The following is a 24,114-nucleotide window of genomic DNA, read 5'->3' as shown; positions in this document are numbered from 1 at the left end:
ATGGTATATAAGTGAAATGATCTAAAATTGTGATGTAAATAAAAACTGTAATTGAATGAATGATTTGAATAATGTTTTGAAAGGAACAAATTCAAACCTGAATCTGTCCAGTTCAGTTTTTCTCTTGTCGGCACGATACTGTATCATTCGGGCTCATTTACTGTGGCAACTAGACCACTAGAGAAATCAGTAGTTAGAGTGAGCGTTAGAGAGTTTTCTAGCGAATATCTGGCAACCCGTTGACTGAGCCATGTGTTAGCAGCGCTTCGCTAGCTGGCTAGTGTGCGTTGACTGGGCTGTTTTTGTTTAAACTGTTTTCACTTCTCTGACGGTTAGTAACCTAAACAACATCCCCGTGTACCGATTTGCTACTGAAAACTGCTGAAACGTATTATTTGCCATTTGAAAAAATGGCAACGATTTCAGTCCCAGAGAACGTCAGCGTCTTTCTGCTGGATATAGAAGGAACCACGACCCCTATCACATTCGTGAAGGTAGGAGTGTGTGTGTACATCCGCTGGTAAAACCGCTTTTAGACTTTCATTAAGGTAGTTGCTGAGTAAGTATGAGAAAATCACTTGCCAACGTTGCTTTTACATGCAGGACGTGTTATTTCCATACATCCGAGAGCATTTGGAGGACTACCTGTCAGCGCACTGGGAGGAGGATGAGTGCAAGCAGGATGTGCATCTCCTAAAGAAACAGGTCACTTAGCCTACAGCAGTATGGTCTGCACTGCAGCTTTCTCTAAGGCTGTTAAATGGTGTAATTTCTAGACAGCTTATATTTAATACTTTGTTAAATGGGCTTTTTAGAATACCTGCATAGTTCAGTGTTTAAGATGTAAACAAAGTCGTTCAGGGTGGTCTGATGTGAAATGGTGCATGGCAGAGAAACTTGCTAACTCACAGTGGTGTTGACAGGCATAGTGACAGGTACACATAACAGATATGGCCGTTTTATTCACTATCAAAAATGTCCCAAAATAAGATTTCTTTCAGTACTGTTTTGCCTAACAATGCTCTGCATGCATGAGTTCGCCTCAGATTAATGATAGAAAATGCCTTTTAGGCCAAAACCTTCATAACATCTTCGACAAACAAGGTCTCAGGCATTTGGCCTCATATTCGTAACTATTTCATATGGTATCATATTTGCAACTATTTCATATAATAACCACGAGGTAGCTTTTAGAGATAATAAACTCTTCGGACGTCTGGTTGCTATCACCGCCACTATGAACAATCCTGACTCAGTACATTTCTCTAGAACAGAACAGTTTTCATCAAAACAACTCTGAGGGACTGTTTACATCTTAATGGTTTAATTATGCAGAAATTTTGAAACATCAGTGAAATTCCCCTTTAACATGATTATTGCACAGTGTAACGTGTGGTGTATATTTTCCAGTATGTTTTTTTGCCTGAAACCAAGTTGAACTGGAAAAGTGCAGAACCTGTCAGTTACCTATGAATTAAAGGTTTATTAACTTTATAAGGAACTTTGTAAGTTAGGGTTACACTATTCCCATGGTTCTGAAACTGTCTTTGGGGGTTCCAGATGGTCTGCATTTTTCTATTATATATAGTGTTGTACACTACTTCCTTAATAATTTGTAATACTTTTGCCTCACATCACATTTCCGTAGTATTGTCTTATAGTAACCTATAGTAGTGGTGCAGAATTCTGTTGTAAACTATAGTAATTGTTCAGATGTACTCAAAGAAATGCAGAAATCCCTGTAGTACCTCTATAGCAGGTCATTTTCATAAGAGAACCTGGCTAGTTCATCCGTTACACCCTAGAGCCTCTACCATGCTGACGCTGATGCATTATTATTCAGAGATTAGGCTGCCATCATGCAGTCACCTGATTCAGCTTCATTTCACTGAAGCATGTGCCCCTGTCTCCAGGCTGAGGAAGACTTAAAGCAGAACAGAGCATGCCCAGTTCATACTGTGGACCAGACTGTGCACACAGATGAAGAGAAAGCTATCCGGGAGGTTGTGGATAACGTCCTATGGCAGATGGCTGCGGACAGGAAAACCACTGCACTGAAACAGTTGCAAGGCCACATGTGGAGAGCAGCTTATGCTGCAGGGAAGATCAAAGGAGAGTAAGTACAGAGGATCCAGTTCTTTACTAATGTTTACAAACTGCTTACAAATTAGTAACATTAAGAAAATTTAGACTGAAATGCACAACACATAGAAATTGATCGTATTACTGGTATTGATCTAGTTCATTGTCATGATATCGCCCAAATACGTCAATATGTCCAAAGATAAAATTTAAGCATTGACAAAGTTAATGAACCCATGCCGGGTACTACTACTCTGTGCAAACCTGTACATTACTAACTACAGTTTGGGCTGCATTGGGGAAAAAAAGTTGAATTTGCATATATAAAATGTGTACATCAGTTCCACAAATATAAAATATGCCACATCAACTTAAATTAAGTAGGTTAATTAAGTACTTAACACGTAGTAAATATGTTGTTCCATTCTTTTTATTCACGTGGAGCCACTGTTCACATTTGAATCATGTAAATTTAAAGCAATCTTTTCTTTTCCGTAAAATTACATTTAAGAAAATCGTATTGCATCAAATTGTGGTGTATTCTGTCATATCATTAGCCACATTTACATACAGCCTAATAATCCATCATATCTGACTAATAGCTCAATCGGAATAGAATACGTCCACGTACACACCTCATTCGGAATAGACTAGTCAGATTGAGACCTTTCGGAATACAATTTCTGTCCGATTGTACGAGGTGGGTAATCCTGTAAATAATCTGTTAAATAAAAGAATAAAAGCCATGTAAAGGTCTGTATCTGATTACGTTCCCAGTCGGAAAGTTTAAGTACATTCTGCAATATCTGTTCGTGTCATAGCGTAAGTTTCTAATGTCCAACATGGCGAGAGCAGAAACTGGTCTGCAGAGGAGACAAAGTTTATGCTTTGAACTTTAAAAGACAGCGGTGGGAGAGGTGTCCAGCTTATATGTCTCAGAACACGACGTCTTGCTCTGCTCACTGCTGCTCGTCTCACTCTGACTGGACTCACGTGATGCTATATGGCCTATATGAGAAAATGATTATCATATAGGCCATGATCTTCCATGCATGGTTGTTTTGTAGATAAGAGATTGTGTAAGTGGATTAAATACCAACTCCTGCGCCTGTGTCTTCAGAGTGTACCAAGATGTGGTTCCTGCTATCAGAAGATGGAGGCGACATGGTCTTAAAGTCTACATCTACTCCTCAGGAAGCATAGAAGCTCAGAAGCTGCTGTTTGGTTATTCGGTTGAAGGTGATCTTTTAGATGTAAGTTTTGATTCCACGGCTTTTAAGATAATTTGTAAAGTGTTACAAAAAGGCTGTTAGTTCCTAGTATTTAAACATCTTTTTAAATCTTTCCTACAGCTATTTGATGGTCACTTTGACACGAATGTTGGTGCCAAAGTGGAGAGTAAAAGCTATGAAAGGATTGCAGAGAGGATTGGCTGCTCACCAGAAGACATTATGTTCTTAACAGATGTCACACGAGGTGGGTATGCACTGGCTGAACTGGTTGTATGTTATACCAGTTTGTCAGCTGGCTGTTTATTGTCTACTGCTAATAAGGTCCAATAAATACTGCATAAACAAGGAAAGGAGGCATCCTATAATTTAATTAGTGATGCCGCTCTTTAGTGTTTTACATGATTAGTTTGGGATTTAAGAGACACAGACATTTTATATGCAAAACATCTATCATTCACAGTGCATTAGAATCTAAATGCTGAGGGTTTAAAAATGCATCGATTCACTGTGACGCTAAAGATCTCGATTCAACTGCATTAACTTTGGAAGCTTAGAATCTATTATACAGGGAGATTCACTCGAAAGAGGCCCCGAATATTCTGTTGTAACTCCCGTTAGGACGAAGCAATCTAAAGAAAAAAAATACGCTACATACCTTGACGCATGTGTAATCGATTGCATTACATGTGATGCTGGAAGTGATCTGTGTTTTCTGCCAGACAAATAAAGGGGTACGGTGGTATGCACATGGAAGTTGCAATCGAATGTTGTGATGGCTGTCCGGCACCTACCTCATCACTCTGGCGCAGGGTCATCTCGGCTTGTTTGAAGCTCCATATACTGAGGAGCACATTCCACGTTGTTAAGTTCAGATTGCTTTGTCCTGGCGAGAGTTATAACAGAATGTTTGGGGCTTATTCAAGTGAATCTCCCTGTAGTTGATCAGAATAGTATTAATTAAGGTAAAACAATAATTAGTGAAGTGTTTTTTGGCTAAAAATAAAATTCTGAGGCTGTTGTTTTTATTGTTTGTGTTCCACTAGTATGTAAATTTAATGGTTTTGAACCATTGGGCCGTGGTGGTACTGCTAGGAGACCGTTTGCAGTCCTTTTTTTAATCTCAAAACTTTGTTACAAAAGAGAGGTATTTAATGAAACATACTTTTAAATATGACAGATTATTCATGTCATTAGTTACTGGGAAAAAAATATTTAGGTAAAGCTCCTTGATTGGTCTGGTAAAATGCGTGACCTAACCAACATGTTTTATGTTTACACTGCAAGTCAGTTTAAAACCTTTTTTTATCCTCAGTGAAAAGGGCTGCAAGTAGAAGTTTTTAATTTTCTACTTTTGTGGATGTTTATGCATTGTCAAAAATAACTCTTAAATCATACCAAAATACTATCATATTTGATTTGAATAATTTTCCAATATTCTATAATAGGAATAGGAATAGATTAAGACATGTTTGAATTGGATAATGGTATAAAGAACTTAATTCAAATATTAAATTGTGTGTATTTATGTAGATTTTTTGATGACTTTTAATTAAACTAAAAGGTAATGAAAACATTACTGATAAACTTTCATTTTCATAGCAAGTATCATAAATACAGGGGATCCTGCCCTGTCTGGCTGCACTGGTAAGTCAGTGATGAGCAGAGCAGGAGAGCAGAGAACTTTTTAGCTATCATCTTAAAAATAAAGACGACATTTTTGTTAAACTCCAGTTAGTGAACGGGTGATTGGCGAAGATCTTTAAGCTACTAGAAATGCTTTTTACCAGAGCACTTCATAAACTTAGCTACGTCAGCTCTATCACCCGGTGCAGTCTTAAGTTTTTCTGCTGCTCCGGATAGCTAACTAGCTAACACACCCCCTTTCCCTTTAGACATAAATACAACTGAGAACATTCATACTGAGAGCTAGCTAGCAATCCAGAGCAATAGGAAACATATATGGACTGCACTTGAAGTTAAGATCAATATTCTTATATCAGATAGTTAGTAATGGATTCTTTGTGCCTATGCTGGCAACTTGCTACTGGTGACTAAACTAACGTGACCACACATTCTCTTTATGAGGACATGTCCTTATTTTGGGGCCTAAAAATCACATCCAAATTCTCATTTCACCTGGTTTTCTGATCCTAGGAGAACATTCCAATACCAAACTACTGTGTAATCTGTACCCAGCGCACCGTGTCATATGAGAGCCTGAGGGCAGCAGCTGAGCACATGACTGAGTGTTGATATTCTCCATGTTGCAGAGGCAAAGGCAGCAGAGGATGCCGGGCTGAATGTGGTCGTGGTGGTGCGGCCAGGCAACATGGAGCTGACTGAAGAGGAGAGGAGCCATTATAGAATCGTCACGACTTTTAGCCAACTGGAACTCACTGGAAGCGCTTGACGGACCAGGACAGAAGAGTGTTTGTCAGCAGCACTCCTCTAGTGGACTTCAGGAGAACAGGAGGTGTGGCCCTACACCAGTGTTGTAGCCCGCCACATGTGCTAAATCAAGATGTTATGCAGCAAGTACCAAGTGCATTATCATTTTACTGACTGAACTTCTAAGGTGCTTGCATGTGTTTTTTTTGTTTTGTTTTTACACAACAAACACATTGAAGTTGGTATATAATATTCCATTATTTCATGTGGGTGTTTCGTATGCAGTAAAGCAGTGTTGATGTGTAAGTGTAATTTATGTTTATTAATTATGAATGGGCACATGGATCATGTTGTATTTTCAACAGTGTTAGTATTTGTCAGTAGCCATTCAAATTATAGTAACTGCATCTATCCCACCATACTCAAGTGTTATTCCATACTTACATGAAACTTTTTATTAGAAAGGGGGGCAATGTGGAAAAATTCACACGTGCTTTTAGATTTAGAGAGGGTGTACAAAATAATTGAAAACACCACTCATACTCATCGGCCAGTTTATCGGGTTCGTTCACTATATAGGGGCGCTTTTCACGTTTACAGTTACTCCCAGGTGTCCATCTGTTGCTGCACAATTTACCAACCCCCTCTACCCCATCTATCAGTGGCAACAGACCACCACTGACCAGATATAATTGGGTAATGGACCATTCTCAGCACAGTGGTAATGCTGACATACTAGTGAGATGCTGGCTTGACTGTAGACACAGCAGTGTTACTAGAGTTTTTAAACACTGTCTACACTTACTTTCTACTCTGTTTTATACATCTTGTTAGTGTACTTTGTAGATGTAAATTAGAGAAGATAGCTCATCTGTTGCTGTATAGTTTATGTTAGCCATCCTCTAGTCCTTTAGCTCCAATGTTGGCTAGTTATTTTTGGTTGGTGGACTATTCTCAACCCAGCAGTGACACTGAGGCGTTTAAAATCTCTAGCAACACTGCTGTGTCTGATACCACTGCAACTCTTACTACCATGTCGGTGTCACTGCTCTGCTGAGCATGATTCAGCATCTAAATGGTGACCAGAGGTGGTCATATGGTTGTCCTTTTTCTTTGATGGAGGGCTTAGAGGGCAGCTGATTATGCAGCAACTAATGAGCTACAGTCTACTGTAAACCTAGTTACTGTTAGTGTAACTATATGGAGGGTGTTTCTGATAAAATGGCCTATGAGCATTTCATACGGTGTTTCTGTTGTATTTGTACATGCCCCATACAGTCATATGCAAAAGTTTTGTTGATTTTCTATGTGAAAATACTTACATATGACATTTTTCTACAAATCGTAGTGCACAGTGTCTGTTTATTAGCTGAGTTTGATATATTAAAATTTTAAGAAAATGTAAAATATGCCATAACTTTTACACAGGTTACATTTTATATTTATTTATAATACGTTAAATTCAGCAAAGAAACAGTAATTGTGCATTATAATGTGCAGAAGTGTGTTCTCTGTAGGTTATGTGTGCTTATCTTCGCTTCAGCAAAATCAACAAAACATGTAATTTGACCTGGGGTGCCCAAACTTTTGCATACAACTGTATATACATCAGTTCTATCACATTGTAACTGCAACCTAGATCATACTGAAGGAGGAAAACTAGGTATTAAGCATTGCTAATGTTCAAACTGGGGAATTTGTTTTTTTTTTTATTTCCTTCCCCCCAAAGACAGCTAAACTTTGCCAAAACAAGACGTAGCCTCATTAATTAAGGGGGTATAGAATGATACAACAAACACAGTAAATATGTGATATAAAAAAGACTTTTGGATGAGGCCACAGTTGAGTGAAGCTGAAGCAAATAACAGCTTTATGAATGCATGTAACCACCTATCAGAAGGTCTCAACTGAGTGTAACACTAATAGAACAATCCATGTATTTGGAGTCATTGTGATCCACCATGGCATGACATCTTAAGCTTGAACTGATTTGTGTCACCTGTCCTCCAACAGTAAACAGAAAAAAGTCATAAAGATATCAAAAAGAAGACACAGGTTAAGTCTAACAGAATGCAGCTTTAATGAAACACAGTTCATACCTTGAAAAACACTGTAAATGATCAGTTATGTCAGATATATTCTGCATTGTTATGATTGAACATTTTTTCATCTAGATATAAAATGTGCCATTTGTGGAAAGAATTAGGATTGTTTGATATTGTATACTGAAAAGTGAGTTGACGTTTCGGACAAACAATTCAATACAGAGTACAGAACCTACTTTGCCTCCTAAGCCGTTATTCTGAGTCTCTTTACTAGGTGCACTAGTTGGACTTCATATACGCTGCCTTCAAGTGCTGTTGGAAATACTGGGATTACAAATTGTGCTCACATGAATGCCACCACAATGTAGTAGGACTTTTCTGTAAGCCATAACTTTGAGTTTATGGGTGGCGTTAAAAATTCTTAGCAGCCGCTGTAAACTGGTTCTGTTTCAGGTATTCAGCAGCCACGTGTGAACACTGCAGATCTTTTTACTCTCATCTATATTCAGAAAGACAGATATAAACATAAGCTGTGATTCAAAGCTTCAACTGGATGAAAAACGTATTTGACAATAAAGCAAAATAATACACAGTCCATCTTGTTTCTGATCACTTGAATACATAGGTCATACTTACGACCTCTAAAATCATAAGAGCTTCCAAGAGGAGCACTTGAAGGCAGCCTTAGTCCAATCTGCTCTCATGTCCTTTACAGTATTTTTTTGTCTATTCACATGCTTAATAATCTTTACCTGCAGTATATGGTCAGAAGTATGTTGACGCTTGACCATCATACTTGTATGAGCTTGTTGGACATCCCATTCCAAAAGCATGGACATTAATCTGAAATTGCCCTTATCCTCCCACCTGGAGTTCCTCCACACTAAACTTATCACACCTTGTCTTTATGGACCCTGCTTTGTGCACAGGAGGACAGTCATGTTGGGACAGGAAAAGGCCTCAAATGTGGAAGCAATATCATTGTCTTTGCATGCTGTAGAATTAACTTACTTTTCATTGTAACTAAGGGCTGAGCCCAAAACCTGAAGAACAGACCCGGCCCATTATCCCTCCTCCACCAAACTTTACTGTTGGCACTTTGTGTTCCGGGTAGGTAGCGTTCTTGCATCCACCAAAGCCAGATACATCCATCAGACTGGAAAATGGTGCAGCATGATTCATCACTCCAGAGAACACGTTTCCACTGCTTCAGAGTCAAGTGGCGTACAGCCGATGCTTCGCACTGGGCATAGTGATCTCAGGCTTGTGTGCAGCTGCTCGGCCAGGAAAACCCATTTCATGAAGCTCCTGACACATTGTTCTCGTGTTGATGATGCTTTCAGAGGCAGTCTGAAACTGTGTAGTGAGTGATGCAGCAGAGAACAGGCAATTTTTATGCTCTATGTACTGCAGCATTTGGCAACCCTGTTATGTTCTTCGTGGCTGAGCTGTTGTTGTTCCTAGATGCTTCCATTTCACAATAATAGCACTTACAGTTGACCTGGGCAGATCTAGCAGGGCAGAAATTTCATGAACTTGTGGCAAAAGTGGCATCCTATGACAGTGCCATGTTTAAAGTCACTGAGCTCTTCAGTATCACCCATTCTCCTGCCACTGCTTGTTTATAGAGATTTTTAACAAGTGTATAAAGTACTTGAGCTCAGTGATTAGCAGGGGTGTCCACATACTTTTGACCATATAATGTATATATACTCATGTATATCACTTCACATTACTTGACTCCTGGAATACAAAAAACTCACTGTGACTCAGAAATGGTGTCTATTCACCTCTTGTGCTTTTTGTTGCAAAGTCTACCTATACATTGTCGTAATAAAAAAGAACACTCACAGAGCACTCCGGAGACATTACATTCAACATACACATACATGCATTAGTGGAAACTGATGAATATTGGAAGTTGTAGGACTAAATCTGGAAATAGTCCTATAGTTGGTCAGATTGGTACTCTGAAACCTCAGAGAAGCTTTCAGACAGGCTCAGCGGAGGGTCCTGGTCATCACTGCACACAATCTCAAAGTGGTAGTGGCGGAACTCAATAGCAAAGGTGCCCAGAAATGCCAGAAAGAACATGACCAGTGCCCATTGTGCCCGGGCAGCATGCATGTGCAGGCGTTGTGCCATTAGGGCAAAGTCTGTGGTACTGCGTCAAGGTTCTATACCAGAACTCATACAGCAGGCAGTTAGCAGGGGATGACATTTACTTACTGATTTACCTATTGATCTTAAAAATATGGTCCTTTAGCCTTCCTGTATTGTACAGTTTTTTTTCTGTACATCCAAGCTAATAACGCTTTATCTTTACGAGTGCATATGTTTTGTAAGGTGCTGACTACATAAACAAAAAATCTGAGGGCTAATGTGGGGTAAGAGTGAAGAAGCTGCATTAAAGCACATTTACAGCTCTTTCTGACACAATACACTGCTGCCTGAATGTATCTGTATATATCTGTACATGTCTCAGAGCCTGTATAAATACTGAATGGCCTTTTATGAAAAGACATGCATGTTACAAAGCACTAAAAAGTTCACACATTCAGTTGCTGCTTTTCTGACTCTAATGGCCACTTTTCCAGACTTAAATTAAGCTTGGCTATTAAAAATAAAGGTGCCCAAAAGGGTTCTTTGCACAATGCAATAGAACAAGTGTGTACAACTCTGGTCCTAGAGGGTCAGTGTCCAACACAGTTTGGAGGTTTCCCTCCTGAAACACACCCACGAAACATGACAATTAACAGATGACTTGACTCCTGCGTGTTTGAGCAGGTAAATAACCAAACTCTGTTAGATACTGGCCCTCCAGGACTGGAGTTGTGCACCCCTGCCACAGATCCACCTTTAGTTTCCAAAAAAACTTTCAGCGGATGGTTCTTTGGAGAACGATTTTTGAAAAGAGATGTGTGAGCATGAAGAAGTATTTTAAAGTTTAATAAACCTCTAGATAATGTAAAGGTTCTAGAAAGAACCCTTAAATTGGTGCAGAACTTTTACATTTGTGAAGGTATTTTTTAAACCTTGAAAGGTTCTTCAAACTCGCACATCTCATTAGGGAACCATAGGTGGTCATCTAATGACACTGCTCAAAAACCACTTTTATCTATTTTTTAAGTACACACTAAAAAAAGATGGTTCTTCAAGGGTTCTTTAGTAAAAAAAATGCTTCTATACAGAACATGAACACTCAAAGAACACTTTGCATGATTAAATGGTTCTATGGTTCTATATAAAACCTTTTTAAAAAAAACTTCTATAGAGCACCAAACAGGGTTCTTCTATGGTAACAATATGAAGCTTGTGACAATAAAAGAACCCTTGTTGGTGCTATATAGAACCTTTTTAAAAAAGTTCTATACAGAACCATCTACAGCACATTCTCCATCAATCTGAAGAAACCTTTCACAACTCAAAGCACCCTTTAATAATGCAAAGGGTTCTGTGAATGTTTGTGGTTCTATAGAGAACCATTTTCTTTACTAAAAAACCCTTGAAGAACCATCTTTTTTTATGATTGTAGGTGTACTGTGAAATCAGCAAAATGACCTTTAGTTTTGTTTAACACTTCCAAGGGCACAGTGGTGTTGTGTCTCGCACAGGCATGCTGGACGTGTTAAGGATACAAAGCAGCATGCAGGACGTGACTGCTCCAGACAACAGGAAACGAGGGATGCCAGCTCGTCTGCCTTCATTGCGCAAGTTGACCTTTAGGGTCATGAAAGACTGGACCCAACAGAATAGTGTGCCTAGTCCAAAGGTCATGGAGGTGCCAATATTGTGGAGCTCCTCATCATTTGACAGCTAGATAATAGTGAGCAGAATCATCCAGAGCATAAAAAGTCTAAACTCTAACAAAGCCATAGTTTTCAATAAACACTGCATGGCTGATTACTTTGGCTTAACAAATCTGACTTAACAGTGAGGCACAGAAACAGTACAATAACCAAAGCTCAAGTAATTGTTCAGATAACTCATACCTGGAAATTCCCAACCAAAGTCATACCAAAGCAGGCCAAGGACAGAGCTACCAGACTGCCGATGTTGAGCCAGGGTTTGTGCACCCTTGGCTTAAGCTGCAGGTACCGGAGGACTCCAAGGATGAAGCCTGGAAAAGCAATGATGCTGCATAATGTTAAGTAAATACCATAATTACAGCAATGGTTATAGGCAAACACTGTTTTCTTAATGTACATAGTCCACGCACTTTACTTTGATGGGTGCAGAATCCATCTTACTCGCACAAAATGGCTGCTGCTTTATGTTGGTTTTGTTTGTGTTTATGTTTTTGATGCTTCTGCTCTGGCCATGGATGATTCTACACCGCAGCTATGAGGTTCCCCTGGTTGGCTGGCTGAGCAACTTTACATTGTGGCCTGGAGGCTCCCCAGGCGGCTGCCTGAGTGAGTCTACATTGTGGCTCAGAGGTTCCCCCAGGTGGGCCACCTGAACGACTCGACATTGTGGCTACAAGGCTTCTTGGGTTGGCTGTCTGAGGGACTGCATTGCAGCTGCAAGGCTCCCCAGTCCGGCTCCCTGAGCAAATCTACAAAGGAGGCTCCCCGGGCCATCCGCCTGAGCAATTCTGGCTTCCTGCAACTTCCTGGCAAGGCTTCCTGACCTTGCCACATGAGTGATTCTACCTCTTGGCTCAGAGTCCCCTTGGGCTAGACGCCTAAGAAACTCTACATTGTGGCCATGAGGCCTCCCATGCGAGGGGCTTTCCCCCATGCCTACGATTTTTTCCAAGCCAGCAAAGTGACTCTACACTGTGGTGTGTGGAGATTTCCTCCTGCAAGCTGGGGAACTGTGTGTGTGTGCTGTGGATTGTTCTATTTATTATTAACCATGTATTTTGTTACTGTTGTAGAGCGTCCTTGGATTCGAGAAAGGGGCTATATAATTTAAACTTATTATTATTATTATTATTATTATTATTGGTAGTAGTAGTATTTTTTAATGCTCTGACCACTCTTAAAATTGAAGGTGCCACAAAGGATCTTTGGAGTGGTGCTATAAAAGAACCACTTTTGGTCTGTTTAAGAATATTTTATGTTCTATGATTCAATACAGCACCAAAAAAGTTCCAATATTGTTACAAGCCATAGAAACTTTTTTATGGTACTGCATAGAACCACGTTTGCTAATGCGTAATAGTGGGCCTTAGAACTATTCATTCTCATTCACTTTGGCACCACATTACAAATATTAATACATATAATTATTCACAATTCATTAAACATACCCACAAAAGCTGCCATGTTCATGACTTGGCTAAACACACAGCTGGCGGGCGGAGCATCGCCTGCAATGCTAAAGGATACAAAATTAAGGTGTTAAGTCTTGGCTTCCCATCAGAATTCAACCTAAACATCAATAAATAGTTGTTATTCGTGACAGTGTGTTATTTAGCTGCACCTGATATATGGAGGAGACTTTGACACTGATCTCCTGAGAAAAAAACAAATCCATTTGAAGCAGATGGATAATACTGTAATATAAAATGACTGATGTAAGATATAACAACTGATATAAAACAACATGTGACTTACTTGTATTCAGAGCTGAGTGGGGTGATTTTCTCATCCTCCACTGCTATGAAATACCTGTTTTCAACATAAAAGAATGATTTATTAATCAGTATACAGTATCGCCAGATGTCAGAGAGCACCCTCCTGTATTTAATTTCTACTCAAAACAGCCAATAAGTACAAGTCATTAGTTTTTCAGGAGATATTTCTGAGTAGGTGAGATGAAATACACTACACTTGTATATGTAGGAGGAAAATCAAAGGAAATTAAGTGAAAAAAAAGGATTAAAAGATACAGGAAGATGTAACTCCTAACAATCACGCAAGACTTGGTGGACCACCAAACTGTCGCTATCAGATAAACAGCACCTAAAGCTTTAATCACTGAGAGAAAATAAAGCTCCACTCTTGCTTCAGATCTGAGAAAATTCACAAGTGTTTCTGTCCATCTTTCAACTCTGAGAAGACAACTCAATACTACAGGTCTGAGAGGATGTGTTGCTGTAAAGAAGCCCTCACTGAGAAAAGGAAACAGATAAAATAGAGGCATATCTATAATTCAAACAAATAAGCAGCTGATGACATCAGAACAATGGACTGACCACCCCAGAGTCCAGACACCAATATCACAATGTGTTTGGGATTATTTGGGTAGCAAGAAGCAGAAAATGCAACCAACTTCTAAGACTGAACTTTCCTCAGGAAGCTGTAATAAAGGCAAAGAGTGGACATGCTAAATACTGAAAAGTTGGATATTAAACATTTTTTGTTAAACATATGTTTTCCTGATGCTTAAAATGTACTTACTGGCCGCTTTTGACTGTAAATTAAATAAACAAAGGGTGGTCTCTGACTTTTGCACAGCAGTTTATCTCAGCAGTGCAGGCTGTAATTACATCCCTGATAGAGAGTAAAAGGTTTTATGTACTCACACAACCCACAAGCCTGCTGCTGTGAAGAATGAAAACATAATAGGGAGAAACGTCCATGGGCTGCACTTCCTCATGTCTCCTAATGAATCTTTCTCTGAAACATAATGCATGGTAATTTTGGAGGCTACTCTTACATTGTTACTGTAATAAACTGACCTTAAAAGCAGCACCAGCACAAAGAATAAGAGAAATAGTAATGAAAATACCTGCCAAGCCTCAAGATAGTCGAGGGTCCCCTGTGCTTAGGGTGGGATCAGTCTGGAAAGACAAAGAAATGGGGTGTCTGAGGGTGTCTTGCCATTTCTGTATTGTGTTTAGAGATGCTGCACTTGTTGCATTGGCTTTATATTTTTCTAAGAAATGTTTTCTATTCTCACATCCACCACTCTGCCAATAAGAGTCCTTTAGGAAAACAGTGGGGGAATTCAGCACCTCTAGGCTGGACAGCTCCAGTGAAGCTACAATGAACCCAAATGTATGAATGGCACGTTTTTGCTTGTGTATTGGATCTTCTACACATATTGGATATGCTTCCAAATAAATTAGCACTGTGCTTTTAGCATTACTGCCTACAGCTGTGGTAAATAAAACAAGCATGGGTTCGTTATCATTTTGCCAGATGCAACTTTCACTAGATTGTTTCACTTAGCTGTGGGAATTATTCCTGAATAGAGCTTAAAACCTCTGGCTATTCATTCCTTACCATAACGGCTTCCTTTAATTTTCTTAAGCCCTAAATCGACTCCCGATAAAGAGCTAAATCCTATTTTAAGTGACTAACATCCCATCATTATTCATGTTTAAAATAAAGCGCTGCCATGAACAGACATAACGTTGCCTCTATAGAATATAGTATAGACGCCAATGCAATGTTAACCTTACAGCCTACTGAAATAAGCATAATCATTTCTCAGTGAAGCTGCCAGACAAGCCAAGACAAGGAAGTCTCAGTCAGGCTCCTCCGGATGTTTCATTGTTTGCAATAGGTCTTAAAATGGAGGCTCGCCATGCACGTCTCTCCCATTTGAATCGGTTTCCCATCTAAACTAAGCTACTTCCCGAACTCTTAACACGGAAAATCTGTACCTCGTTTTCGGCCCGCTCCTGTCTGGTCTGTATTCTTCGTACCCTCCTCATTTCATGAAGACCTCCTCTCCGTGTTGCTGAAGAAAAAAGCCCCGTCGTGCAGATTCCCTCAATGTGTGGAACACGGGGGGCGACCCCGGTGGGATTGGGATTAGCCTTTAGCCAACATGCCTGTGCCCGTTCGTTTCTTCTCTCTGTTAGCAGCAGTGGGGATTTATCAAGAGGATTTTTGCACCTAGTTGGCTTCTTAATCGATTTTCCGTTCCACCTTAAGTGGTGCACGTCAAAGGCGCCTCAGATGTAACTGCTGCATCGTTTAAGGTGGAACGGAAGCCAGCCTCAGGTTGGAGAATGGAATCGACTTTAAACTGCAGAGTATAAGTGAATATGAATTTATGAACAATATTATGTAGAATATCCAAAGCTATTCCTGATATTTGCTGGGTGTGTGTTTTTCCTTGTATATTTTTTATCTTAACAACGCATTTACCATGTTTGGAATAAGTGTTTGGGACTATGTACTTTCACAGTTCTGGAATATACTCCATTTCTGCATTCCCATATTTGTGTTTATTTTATTTCAGTTTTACTGATTTTTTTTTTCTGCACCCCATTTGGTTTTGTTATACCTGTTAATTATTATTATATTGGCTTGGTTGCTTTTCTTTTGCTGTTCTTCTTAATCTCTTCTTCTTATTATTATATGCTCAAAGTATAAAATGTTTTCTCTCCTGTAGTTTTTGAGCTAGAACAATAAAACCTTGCTGGATCATAGGACCTATACCTGATTAGGTTGCTTGCGCTTTTCTAAGTGATCCGACGTAGCTACATTTTTTTGGAAAAAAAAAATTTTCAAAGATTTTTTTTCCCCATAGGAAAGGAATTTGGGACATTCAAACTAACTGCCACAACTGATTTCACAATGCACATCTCTCACACAGACACTCATACACAGTCCACACAGATTCACACGCTTACAGCCTAATGCACAGCAATAACAGGACAAATAATGAATTTAAGGTGCCAGTGCATTTGAGTTAGTGAATTTAAGGAGGCAGTGGATTTAAGGTAACAGTGGCTTTAAGCGAGCAGTGGTTTTAAGATAGCAGTGTATTTAAAGTAGCAATGAATTTAAGCTAGAAGGATATTTAAGGTGACATTAAGTTCAAGGTGGCAGTACATTTAAGGTATCAATGGATTTAAGGTAACAGTGGAATTAAGGAGACATTGAATTTAAAGGAACAGTGGATTTAGGGTAGCAATGAATTTAAGGTAGCATGAGATTTAAGATGGCTCTGGATTTAAGGTAGCAGTAGATTTAAGCTATCATTAAATTTAAGGTGGCAGTGAATTTAAGGTAGCAGTGGATTTACAATAATAGCAAATTCAAGGTGGAAGTGAATGTAAGGTGGCAGTTGATTGAAAGTAGCACTGGAATTAAGTAAACATTGAATTTAAGGGAGCAGTGGATTTAAGGTAGCAGTGGATTTAAGGAGGCATTTGATTTAAGGTGCCAGTGTATTTAATAGCATAGCAACCACCTAGCAACACCTTATCAACCACCTTAGATACCATAGCAGCTGCTGCAACATCTAAGCAGCAATTTAACAACCATTAACAGTCTTCCATCATTTTAACGCTTTAACATAATTAGCTGGCTTTTTTAAGCCAACTTAAAGTTCGTAAATCTTTCTTGTTGTTTTTGTGCCTTGATTTGCTGTTGTGACAATAAAAAGATTCTTTAGGGAACCAGAGTGGTTTGTCTGTGCTGCTGCTCCAAAGAACCGCTTTTAGCACCTTTAGTGGTAAAAGCAGTAACAGTCTATCTATCTATCTATCTATCTATCTATCTATCTATGTGTGATCGATATGAAATGTCACCAGTTTTAGCACCATAAGGAGTTAAAAATGCTGAAAGCTGATCATTTGGCTGATTATAATTTTTTATTATTAATTTTTTTTAAAAATTATATAATTAGTTAATCAGTGCAAACTAAAATTTCTCCAATGAAATAAACAGCATAAACCCTTAAAACTAAATAACTGAAACAAAATATTTTTATAGTAAGTTTGAATGTTGTGTCAGTGTGAAGATGTTTTATAAGTATCATAAGTATTTCTGCTGTATCACCCACCCCTTATGGGAATATATAACATAATATGAAATAGGTGATTTTAAAATTTTAAATGTTTCTGCATTAAACTGTCATATTTATGGCTAGAATGTATGTAGATGTGTTTTACAGAAACTTCGTGTCCGCTTTAAATTACAGTGAACACTAACTGAAGGAGACCAACAGGGCTGTACACTTATTTAGTGATGCAGGACCCCGACTGTGGACTCCTGCCGCTGGAATCGATGTTCTCGAATCTTCGACTCCACTTTATTGTATAACCAAGAGAGCCGGTGATAAAGGGATACAGCAGAGATTAAACCATTCTAAACGTAGTTTACCCAGTTTTAAAGTAACTACAGATTATATGATGAAAATTCAGTTTATTCCACAGCGAGGGTGAACTCGGAGTGATGTACCGAGAGAATCATGACTGTGGTCAGAATTATTTAAAGTAACCATTTTTAAGTCTTTTTAAATTCTTTGCAGTTTTCTTTTTATTCGACTTTTCCAGTCCACCTTAAAGTGACGCAGCAGTTACCTTAATAGAATGTAACAGAATGTACCTGCAGCGCTATTTAAGGTGGAACGGAAATTTGAATAAGAGGCTGGGAAACAAGGAACAAATCTCAGCTTCAATCTCTTTTACACAAGCTTCTGTTAAAAATGTTTTTGGTTTTTGTTTCCTCGTTCCTTGTACTGTTGTTCCTCGTTCCTTGTACCGTTTCTAATAATTGTTTATTGTGAGCAATCCTGAAGAAAACGAACAGCTGCGGTGCAGGACAGATCGAAAAGCTTTCTGTGAGCAGAGTTTGCTCTCACAGCTGCTAATTAAACAAACCCACACGACTCAGACTCTGTCCTGATTCACATTCGCCTCCGTCAAAACGTCCCTTGAGCCAATTACCATTAAAAACAGGAGTCGTCTTCAAGAGCTTCGACTCTGAGAGTCATTGGCCAAGAGTCTCCCCCCTTTCCAGACGCGCTGGAGTCGAGGAATCGATTCTTTTGGAATCGACTCTCTATCACTACACGTATTTTATTAAGCAAATTAAGTAGCAGAAGGCAGAGGAGTCCATTCTAAACATCCATCCATCATCTAAACCGCATTCTAAACATGATTTTTAAAAAATTATTTAACTGCCTCGATCGCATTCAAAAGCAAAGGGTAATCGTTTAGCCACCGTTGGTTAAAAAAGCTATACAAACTACAAACTTATCTTATAAACTTATTAATATAAGAGCTTTAACGTCCGATGAGGGGCAGTCCTCTCGTTTACTTTCTGTTAGGTGGATTATGCGGATACGCGCTGGCTTGTCGAGGAAACAGTGAGAACAGAGAAACCTTTTTAACTTATCTTAATTAGCTATCAAAATTAAAACCATCACAGTTAGCCTAGCCGCACTACCGCAGGCTTCTCGGTCAGGTCTGTGACACGGTAAGGCGGTCGTAGCTGGCAGTAGCATAAGTAAAGCTATATAGCTACATATATATATACGATAACAGGGGTACCTACGCCAGCTGTAAGACACTACTCTGTGAGAAGGGTCGGTTCGTCCTAATGTGGCACCAGGTTGCCAGTTTATTAGCTACACCTGCGACAAACTACACTCACTGGCCATTTTTATCTGGTACACTTAACGTTACTAATCGCTGAATAAAGTACCCAGTAGGTTTGTTAGGCTGACCGCGGAGACGTTAAGGAGGACTTTGGCTAAACGTTGAGGTGTAACTATAGTAACGCGGAAAGAACTTTGTACGGCGTCAACCTTTAACATCTACAGTTCGACGTGTAAGAAGTTGTGCCTGCGAGAATCAGGTCAACACGGCATAAATCCCCACTCTTACACTGACAACAACCTGTCTTACATATTTCCATAAACCGATGTTAGCACTCTGTAATACATAATCGTAAATAAAAACTAGTGGTAGTCTACTCACCTGCAGTCAAAACACAGAGGCTGAATCCCAAATGGCTCCCTGCTCCCTATGTAGTGCACTAGGTTCTGTAATTCTGGCTTCTACTGACAAATTGTGCACTATTTGTCCAGTATGGAATTGTGCACACGTGGCTGAATCCCACTTAGACGCATTAGGTTTAAGTGCGAAAGAAGGTATTTTCATTTCTGCGTAGTACATTGTGTAGGGAGTAGGGAGCCATTTAAGATTTAGACAGTCACTGTCATAATAGGAAGCGTGGCTTTTCTTCATCTTCATATGACGGTCAATGAGGGCCGTGTTGTAGTTCTTAGCGCCCCCTAGCATTAGAAAGTACTAATTTACTATTACTTATAGTATTAACTGTAAAATGAAGATCATTATGTGCTGAAAATGTGCCTTACATTATTAGAGCATTTAACATTTTAAATGAGCAATATTTGTAATAAAATGTCCAGATCTAGTGAATCAGCCACAGGCTAATATTTAACCCTCTAACATTCTAGCCACAGGCTAACATGCTAGCCACAATACAACACAACAGAATTCAATACAATATGACGGTTATGTCCTTACTATCTATCTATCTATCTATCTATCTAGTGTCCCATGCATGATTAATCACAAAGGAATACAGTGGTAGCATTCACATTTATTGAACACTTATTAAACATAAACATCTCCACACATGATCATTACATTTCTGTGCAGCAGAATGCTACTTGTTATAACAGCACCTATATATAATGGTTTACCTACTGAATTTACCAATGATCAAACACTTACCTTTATATCAGTAATACATGCACCAGAGAACCAGAGGTTTACTGTGAACCACCCCATGTTTGGATGATCTCACCCTCTTAGAAAATTCTTGGTTTTATTTCTGACCATGACTTTCACATACTGAAGAATGTGTTTAACCAGCCCAGCTCTTTATGAATTTTACGCCTGATGCAGCTCTAATTAAGACAAAGCATGTCTAATGTTAAATCACAGAATCACATCTAGCATAAAAGTCACTGAGCACAGCACTAAAAGGAAATCAACCACAAAGCATGTGTAATAATCAGCCACCCTTCAAAGCTTGAACTGTAAGACTGCATTGACCAGATGGTTAATTATTGTAATTATTGTAATCGGATGTGCTTTAATTATATTTAAGTTACATAAGAGAAAGAACTGAATCAGGAGGAAAATGAATGATTTGTAATGATGAGTGGAGTTATCATAGTCTTATTAATGGGGCAATGATTTCAGTACAGTATCAAAAAACTGTATCCCCAATATGTACATGGAAACCACAGTCAGTAGACCTCCAAAGTCAACATGCTGCAGTTTGTGTCATATCCGTATTAGGAACTCTGGGTCTGAGCTGATTTCGGTATGAGAAAAAAGAATGGTGTTTTTTTAGAAATCACTGCTATTGCACCATGTGGCAAACAGAAAGACAACACGCTTTGTGGTACATTTTTCCTCCAAACATCACCTAAACCTTTAAATTAGGAGGTCGTTAAGAAGCCAAAATATGACTATACATGCAAGCTAACACTGCTGCACATTGAACTGACATCTTAAGGCATAACATTATGACCACCTCCTTGTTTCTACACTCATTGTCCATTTTATCAGCTCCACTTACTCTGTAGTTCGACAATTACAGACTGTAGTCCATCTGTTTCTCTGCATACTTTGTTAGCTCCCTTTTACCCTGTTCTACAGTGGTCAGGACCCTTATGGACCCTCACAGAGCAGGTACTATTTGGATGGTGGATCATTCTCAGCACTGCAGTAACACTGATGTGGTGGTGGTGTGTTAGTGTGTGTTGTGCTGGTATGAGTGGATCAGACACAGCAATGCTGCTGGAGTTTTTAAACAGTGTGTCCACTCACTGTCCACTCTATTAAACACTCCTACCTTGTCAGTCCACCTTGTAGATGTATCGTCAGAGATGATAGCTCATCTGCTGCTGCACAGTTTGTGTTGGTCATCCTCTAGTCCTTCATCAGTGGTCACAGGATGCTGCCCACAGGACGCTGTTGGCTGGATATTTTTGGTTGGTGGACTATTCTCAGTCCAGCAGTGACACTGAGGTGTTTAAAAACTCCAGCAGCACTGCTGTGTCTGATCCACTCGTACCAGCACAACACACACTAACACACCACCACCACATCAGTGCTGAGAACGATTCATCACCCAAACAGTACCTGCTCTGTGAGGGTCCATAAGGGTCCTGACCACTGAAGAACAGGGTAAAAGGGGGCTAACAAAGTATGCAGAGAAACAGATGGACTACAGTCTGTAAGTGTAGAACTACAAAGTAAGTGGAGCTGATAAAATGGACAATGAGTGTAGAAACAAGGAGGTGGTCATAATGTTATGCCTGATCGGTGTAAGTGTTGAAGGTTAATAGTAGACTTTCTTTCATGTAACGTTCCCTTTCTTGTAGCTTGCATGTTGCATTAATTGTATTTTGACTACTAAACAACTTTGTAATTCAATTATGATTCAGTGACACTTGGGGAAAATAAACACAAAAAGAGATCAGGTCCTAGACATATTTGCCCACCACAGAGCAGCGATTTTCAAAAACACCTTTCATTTTTCTTATGACGAAATTGGCTTAGAGCCAGAGTTCCTAATATGGATGCATGATTTCGATGGTCTATTAAAGAGGGTGGAGAGGAGGCAGGGGCTTATGCACATATCCACATTCAAATGACTGGGCTTTTTTTCTTAAGTTACTTATAAACTCTGAGAAATTTTTGGGGCTTACTTTGAAAATCAAATCAAATCTTGACCTCAGAAATGAATCAAACCAAGAAACATCTGCATTGTTACAGCTATAACTCCTAACAGAGATCTCTCACTGTTACTCTCTACAAAGACTACAGATTGTCCCTTTAATATCCTCTCATAGAGTGACATCAGCCTTGGTTTGATGGTACGTAGTGAATCTTTTTGCAGCTGCACTGCAAGTAACTCTGCATAGATCTCAGTCTAGATCTAATGCTCTGCTGCCTGACTGAATATCCGCAGCACGGCTGATTCTAATGAGAAAACACTGAGCATCCAGCTCAGTGTTTTCTGGATGGATTCAGCAAAGCATTTGAACCATGTAAAATTGTTCGCACATGTTAATTCCAGTGTTAAAATCAATGACAATTACTGGCTCTCGTGCTGACTTCACATCATCAAAACATTTTCATCACTGTCCAGAAGTATGATAAAATCAGTAAAGTTATACAGACAATCACTGATACTGACCTTATTAAATGATTAAATAAATATCTACCAGACATGACTGATCCACATCTGATCATTATTATTTGCACATTATCCAATAGCCTACTCTGACATATGCTTACTTTACATCTTATATCTTATTTTAGTATTTTTTCTTTTGAAGTTAGTATATGATGTATATTTACAGCATCATGATACCACATACATAGATAAATTATCCCAAGAAGTTCCACACAGTGAGGTATACAGATTTAAAATTCATGATGCACTAAAATGAAAATCCTTGTCCTGAAATTCTGGACAACCTGGGCTAAAAATGTAAACTTTTTCATTTCATTCAATTGAATTTTGTTTGAAAAAAAATAAATAAGTGTTCACATAAACCAAATTTACTACTGTAGACTACAAAATGTGCCATGAAATCCAAACATCCTCACCAACAGAGAACAGGAGGTCATCGAAAGCAATGAATTCCATTATTTTTTAGTTACTTTATACTTTGGTTCTGTGATTTGAGGTTGTTTTTCGTAGATGGCATATATCAAGCGGGATTTTGTGTTTTCAAGTGGTGTAGTGGAGCGTCGTACCCCCTCTTGATACTTGGCATAAACAGACATTACAAATCGCATCTAATGTCCCTTGTAGAAACTCTGAAATAATTCCACATAGCTGACATGTTCACTGTTAATCTAATGTCGCTCAAACTGTTTGAACGCATCTTCCCTCACCAGCACAAGAAAGTGAAGAAAAGAAGCACTACTGATTTAACTGCTGATTTTCTGTAAAGTCGTAGATTTTGACGTTATCATAAGCCTGTTTTTGTGTTTTTGCCAGTATTTTCTCTTTCCACTATTTTTGGATGAAAACCTTCTGTGCCCCCCTATTTACAGTTGAAGAAGGAAGCAGGAGCACTGTTACTGGATCGGTACTTTGTATCGGCTGATGTTCTAAGTTCAGGTATCAGAAGAGAAAATATGGGGTCAGTGCATCCCTAATGGCTTAAAAATCAGTTGGTAATACAGCCTCTTATGCCTGATTTTCCTGACGCACACCAAGTCTACTCAATTACATAGTCAATTAATATTCGTAACCCAATGACTATAACTTTATAGGCCAGAACCATCCGTGTCTGAAAGGGTAACCAAGTGTGATCAGTATATTCAGCTATGCTGCAGTAAAATATTAAAAATTCTGCACAAAAAAGTGGGTTTGCTGGGAATCTACTGGTAACATCATATCATTCTTATAGCATCTGTTACAGACATAAATAGTTACATGCAGTCACATACACAGAGCGATACTGTTATATAACCATACATCAAGGCATTTAAGAGCATCTACATACTACAGACCCATTAAAGCATTCTGTAAACAGTTCATTTAAACAAAGTCCTCCTTTTCAAAGACTCCAAACTAATCTTTTCTGTTGACATGCTCTTTCTTCTCTTTCAGCTTATTTTTATCTACCAGACGTCTAAAATGCAAATTATACACAAACAGACACAA

The 24,114-nt window shown here is 39.0% G+C and overlaps 2 protein-coding genes across 7 annotated transcripts; one reads left to right on the top strand and one right to left on the bottom strand.

Annotated features, from left to right (window-relative positions):
* Positions 1-7,982, top strand: enoph1 (enolase-phosphatase 1). Its single transcript, XM_036594471.1, has 6 exons — positions 1-494; positions 604-705; positions 1,914-2,116; positions 3,203-3,335; positions 3,435-3,558; positions 5,585-7,982. The coding sequence occupies exons 1-6, from the start codon at positions 411-413 to the stop codon at positions 5,722-5,724; spliced, it is 786 nt and encodes a 261-aa protein (XP_036450364.1). The 5' UTR covers positions 1-410; the 3' UTR covers positions 5,725-7,982.
* Positions 7,759-19,627, bottom strand: tmem150c (transmembrane protein 150C). 6 transcript variants are annotated; one of them, XM_036594473.1, is made up of 10 exons: positions 19,365-19,627; positions 15,309-17,690; positions 14,429-14,480; positions 14,223-14,316; positions 13,312-13,365; positions 13,178-13,210; positions 13,005-13,072; positions 11,740-11,867; positions 11,386-11,563; positions 9,695-9,903 (listed from the first exon to the last, which is right to left on the bottom strand). In XM_036594473.1, exons 4-10 carry the CDS (start codon positions 14,294-14,296, stop codon positions 9,695-9,697), a joined length of 744 nt encoding a protein of 247 aa, XP_036450366.1. In that variant the 5' UTR covers positions 14,297-14,316; positions 14,429-14,480; positions 15,309-17,690; positions 19,365-19,627. The 6 variants fall into 6 exon arrangements, with proteins under 6 accessions (XP_036450365.1, XP_036450366.1, XP_036450369.1 ...); XM_036594476.1 differs by having other exon boundaries at positions 15,309-15,676; XM_036594475.1 differs by having other exon boundaries at positions 15,309-15,502.
* Between the last annotated feature and the right edge of the window lie 4,487 nt (positions 19,628-24,114).

The sequence above is a fragment of the Colossoma macropomum genome, unplaced genomic scaffold (genome assembly GCF_904425465.1).
Source record: "Colossoma macropomum unplaced genomic scaffold, Colossoma_macropomum, whole genome shotgun sequence".
NCBI lineage: Eukaryota > Metazoa > Chordata > Actinopteri > Characiformes > Serrasalmidae > Colossoma > Colossoma macropomum.
Note: the sequence above shows the minus strand (reverse complement) of the source record. Positions and strands in the feature narration are given on the sequence as shown.

What these genes read in the sequence shown, in the direction of transcription:
- enoph1 (XM_036594471.1), top strand. Translation starts at nt 411, where the DNA reads ATGGCAACGATTTCAGTCCCAGAGAACGTCAGCGTCTTTCTGCTGGAT. An exon ending in TGCATCTCCTAAAGAAACAG is followed by an intron (nt 706 to 1,913) that starts GTCACTTAGCCT and finishes CCCTGTCTCCAG; the next exon opens with GCTGAGGAAGACTTAAAGCA. An exon ending in TTGAAGGTGATCTTTTAGAT is followed by an intron (nt 3,336 to 3,434) that starts GTAAGTTTTGAT and finishes TCTTTCCTACAG; the next exon opens with CTATTTGATGGTCACTTTGA.
- tmem150c (XM_036594473.1), bottom strand. Translation starts at nt 14,296, where the DNA reads ATGAGGAAGTGCAGCCCATGGACGTTTCTCCCTATTATGTTTTCATTC. An exon ending in CTTTGGTTGGGAATTTCCAG is followed by an intron (nt 11,564 to 11,739) that starts GTATGAGTTATC and finishes ACTATTATCTAG; the next exon opens with CTGTCAAATGATGAGGAGCT. An exon ending in CACGTCCTGCATGCTGCTTT is followed by an intron (nt 9,904 to 11,385) that starts GTATCCTTAACA and finishes GCAGTACCACAG; the next exon opens with ACTTTGCCCTAATGGCACAA.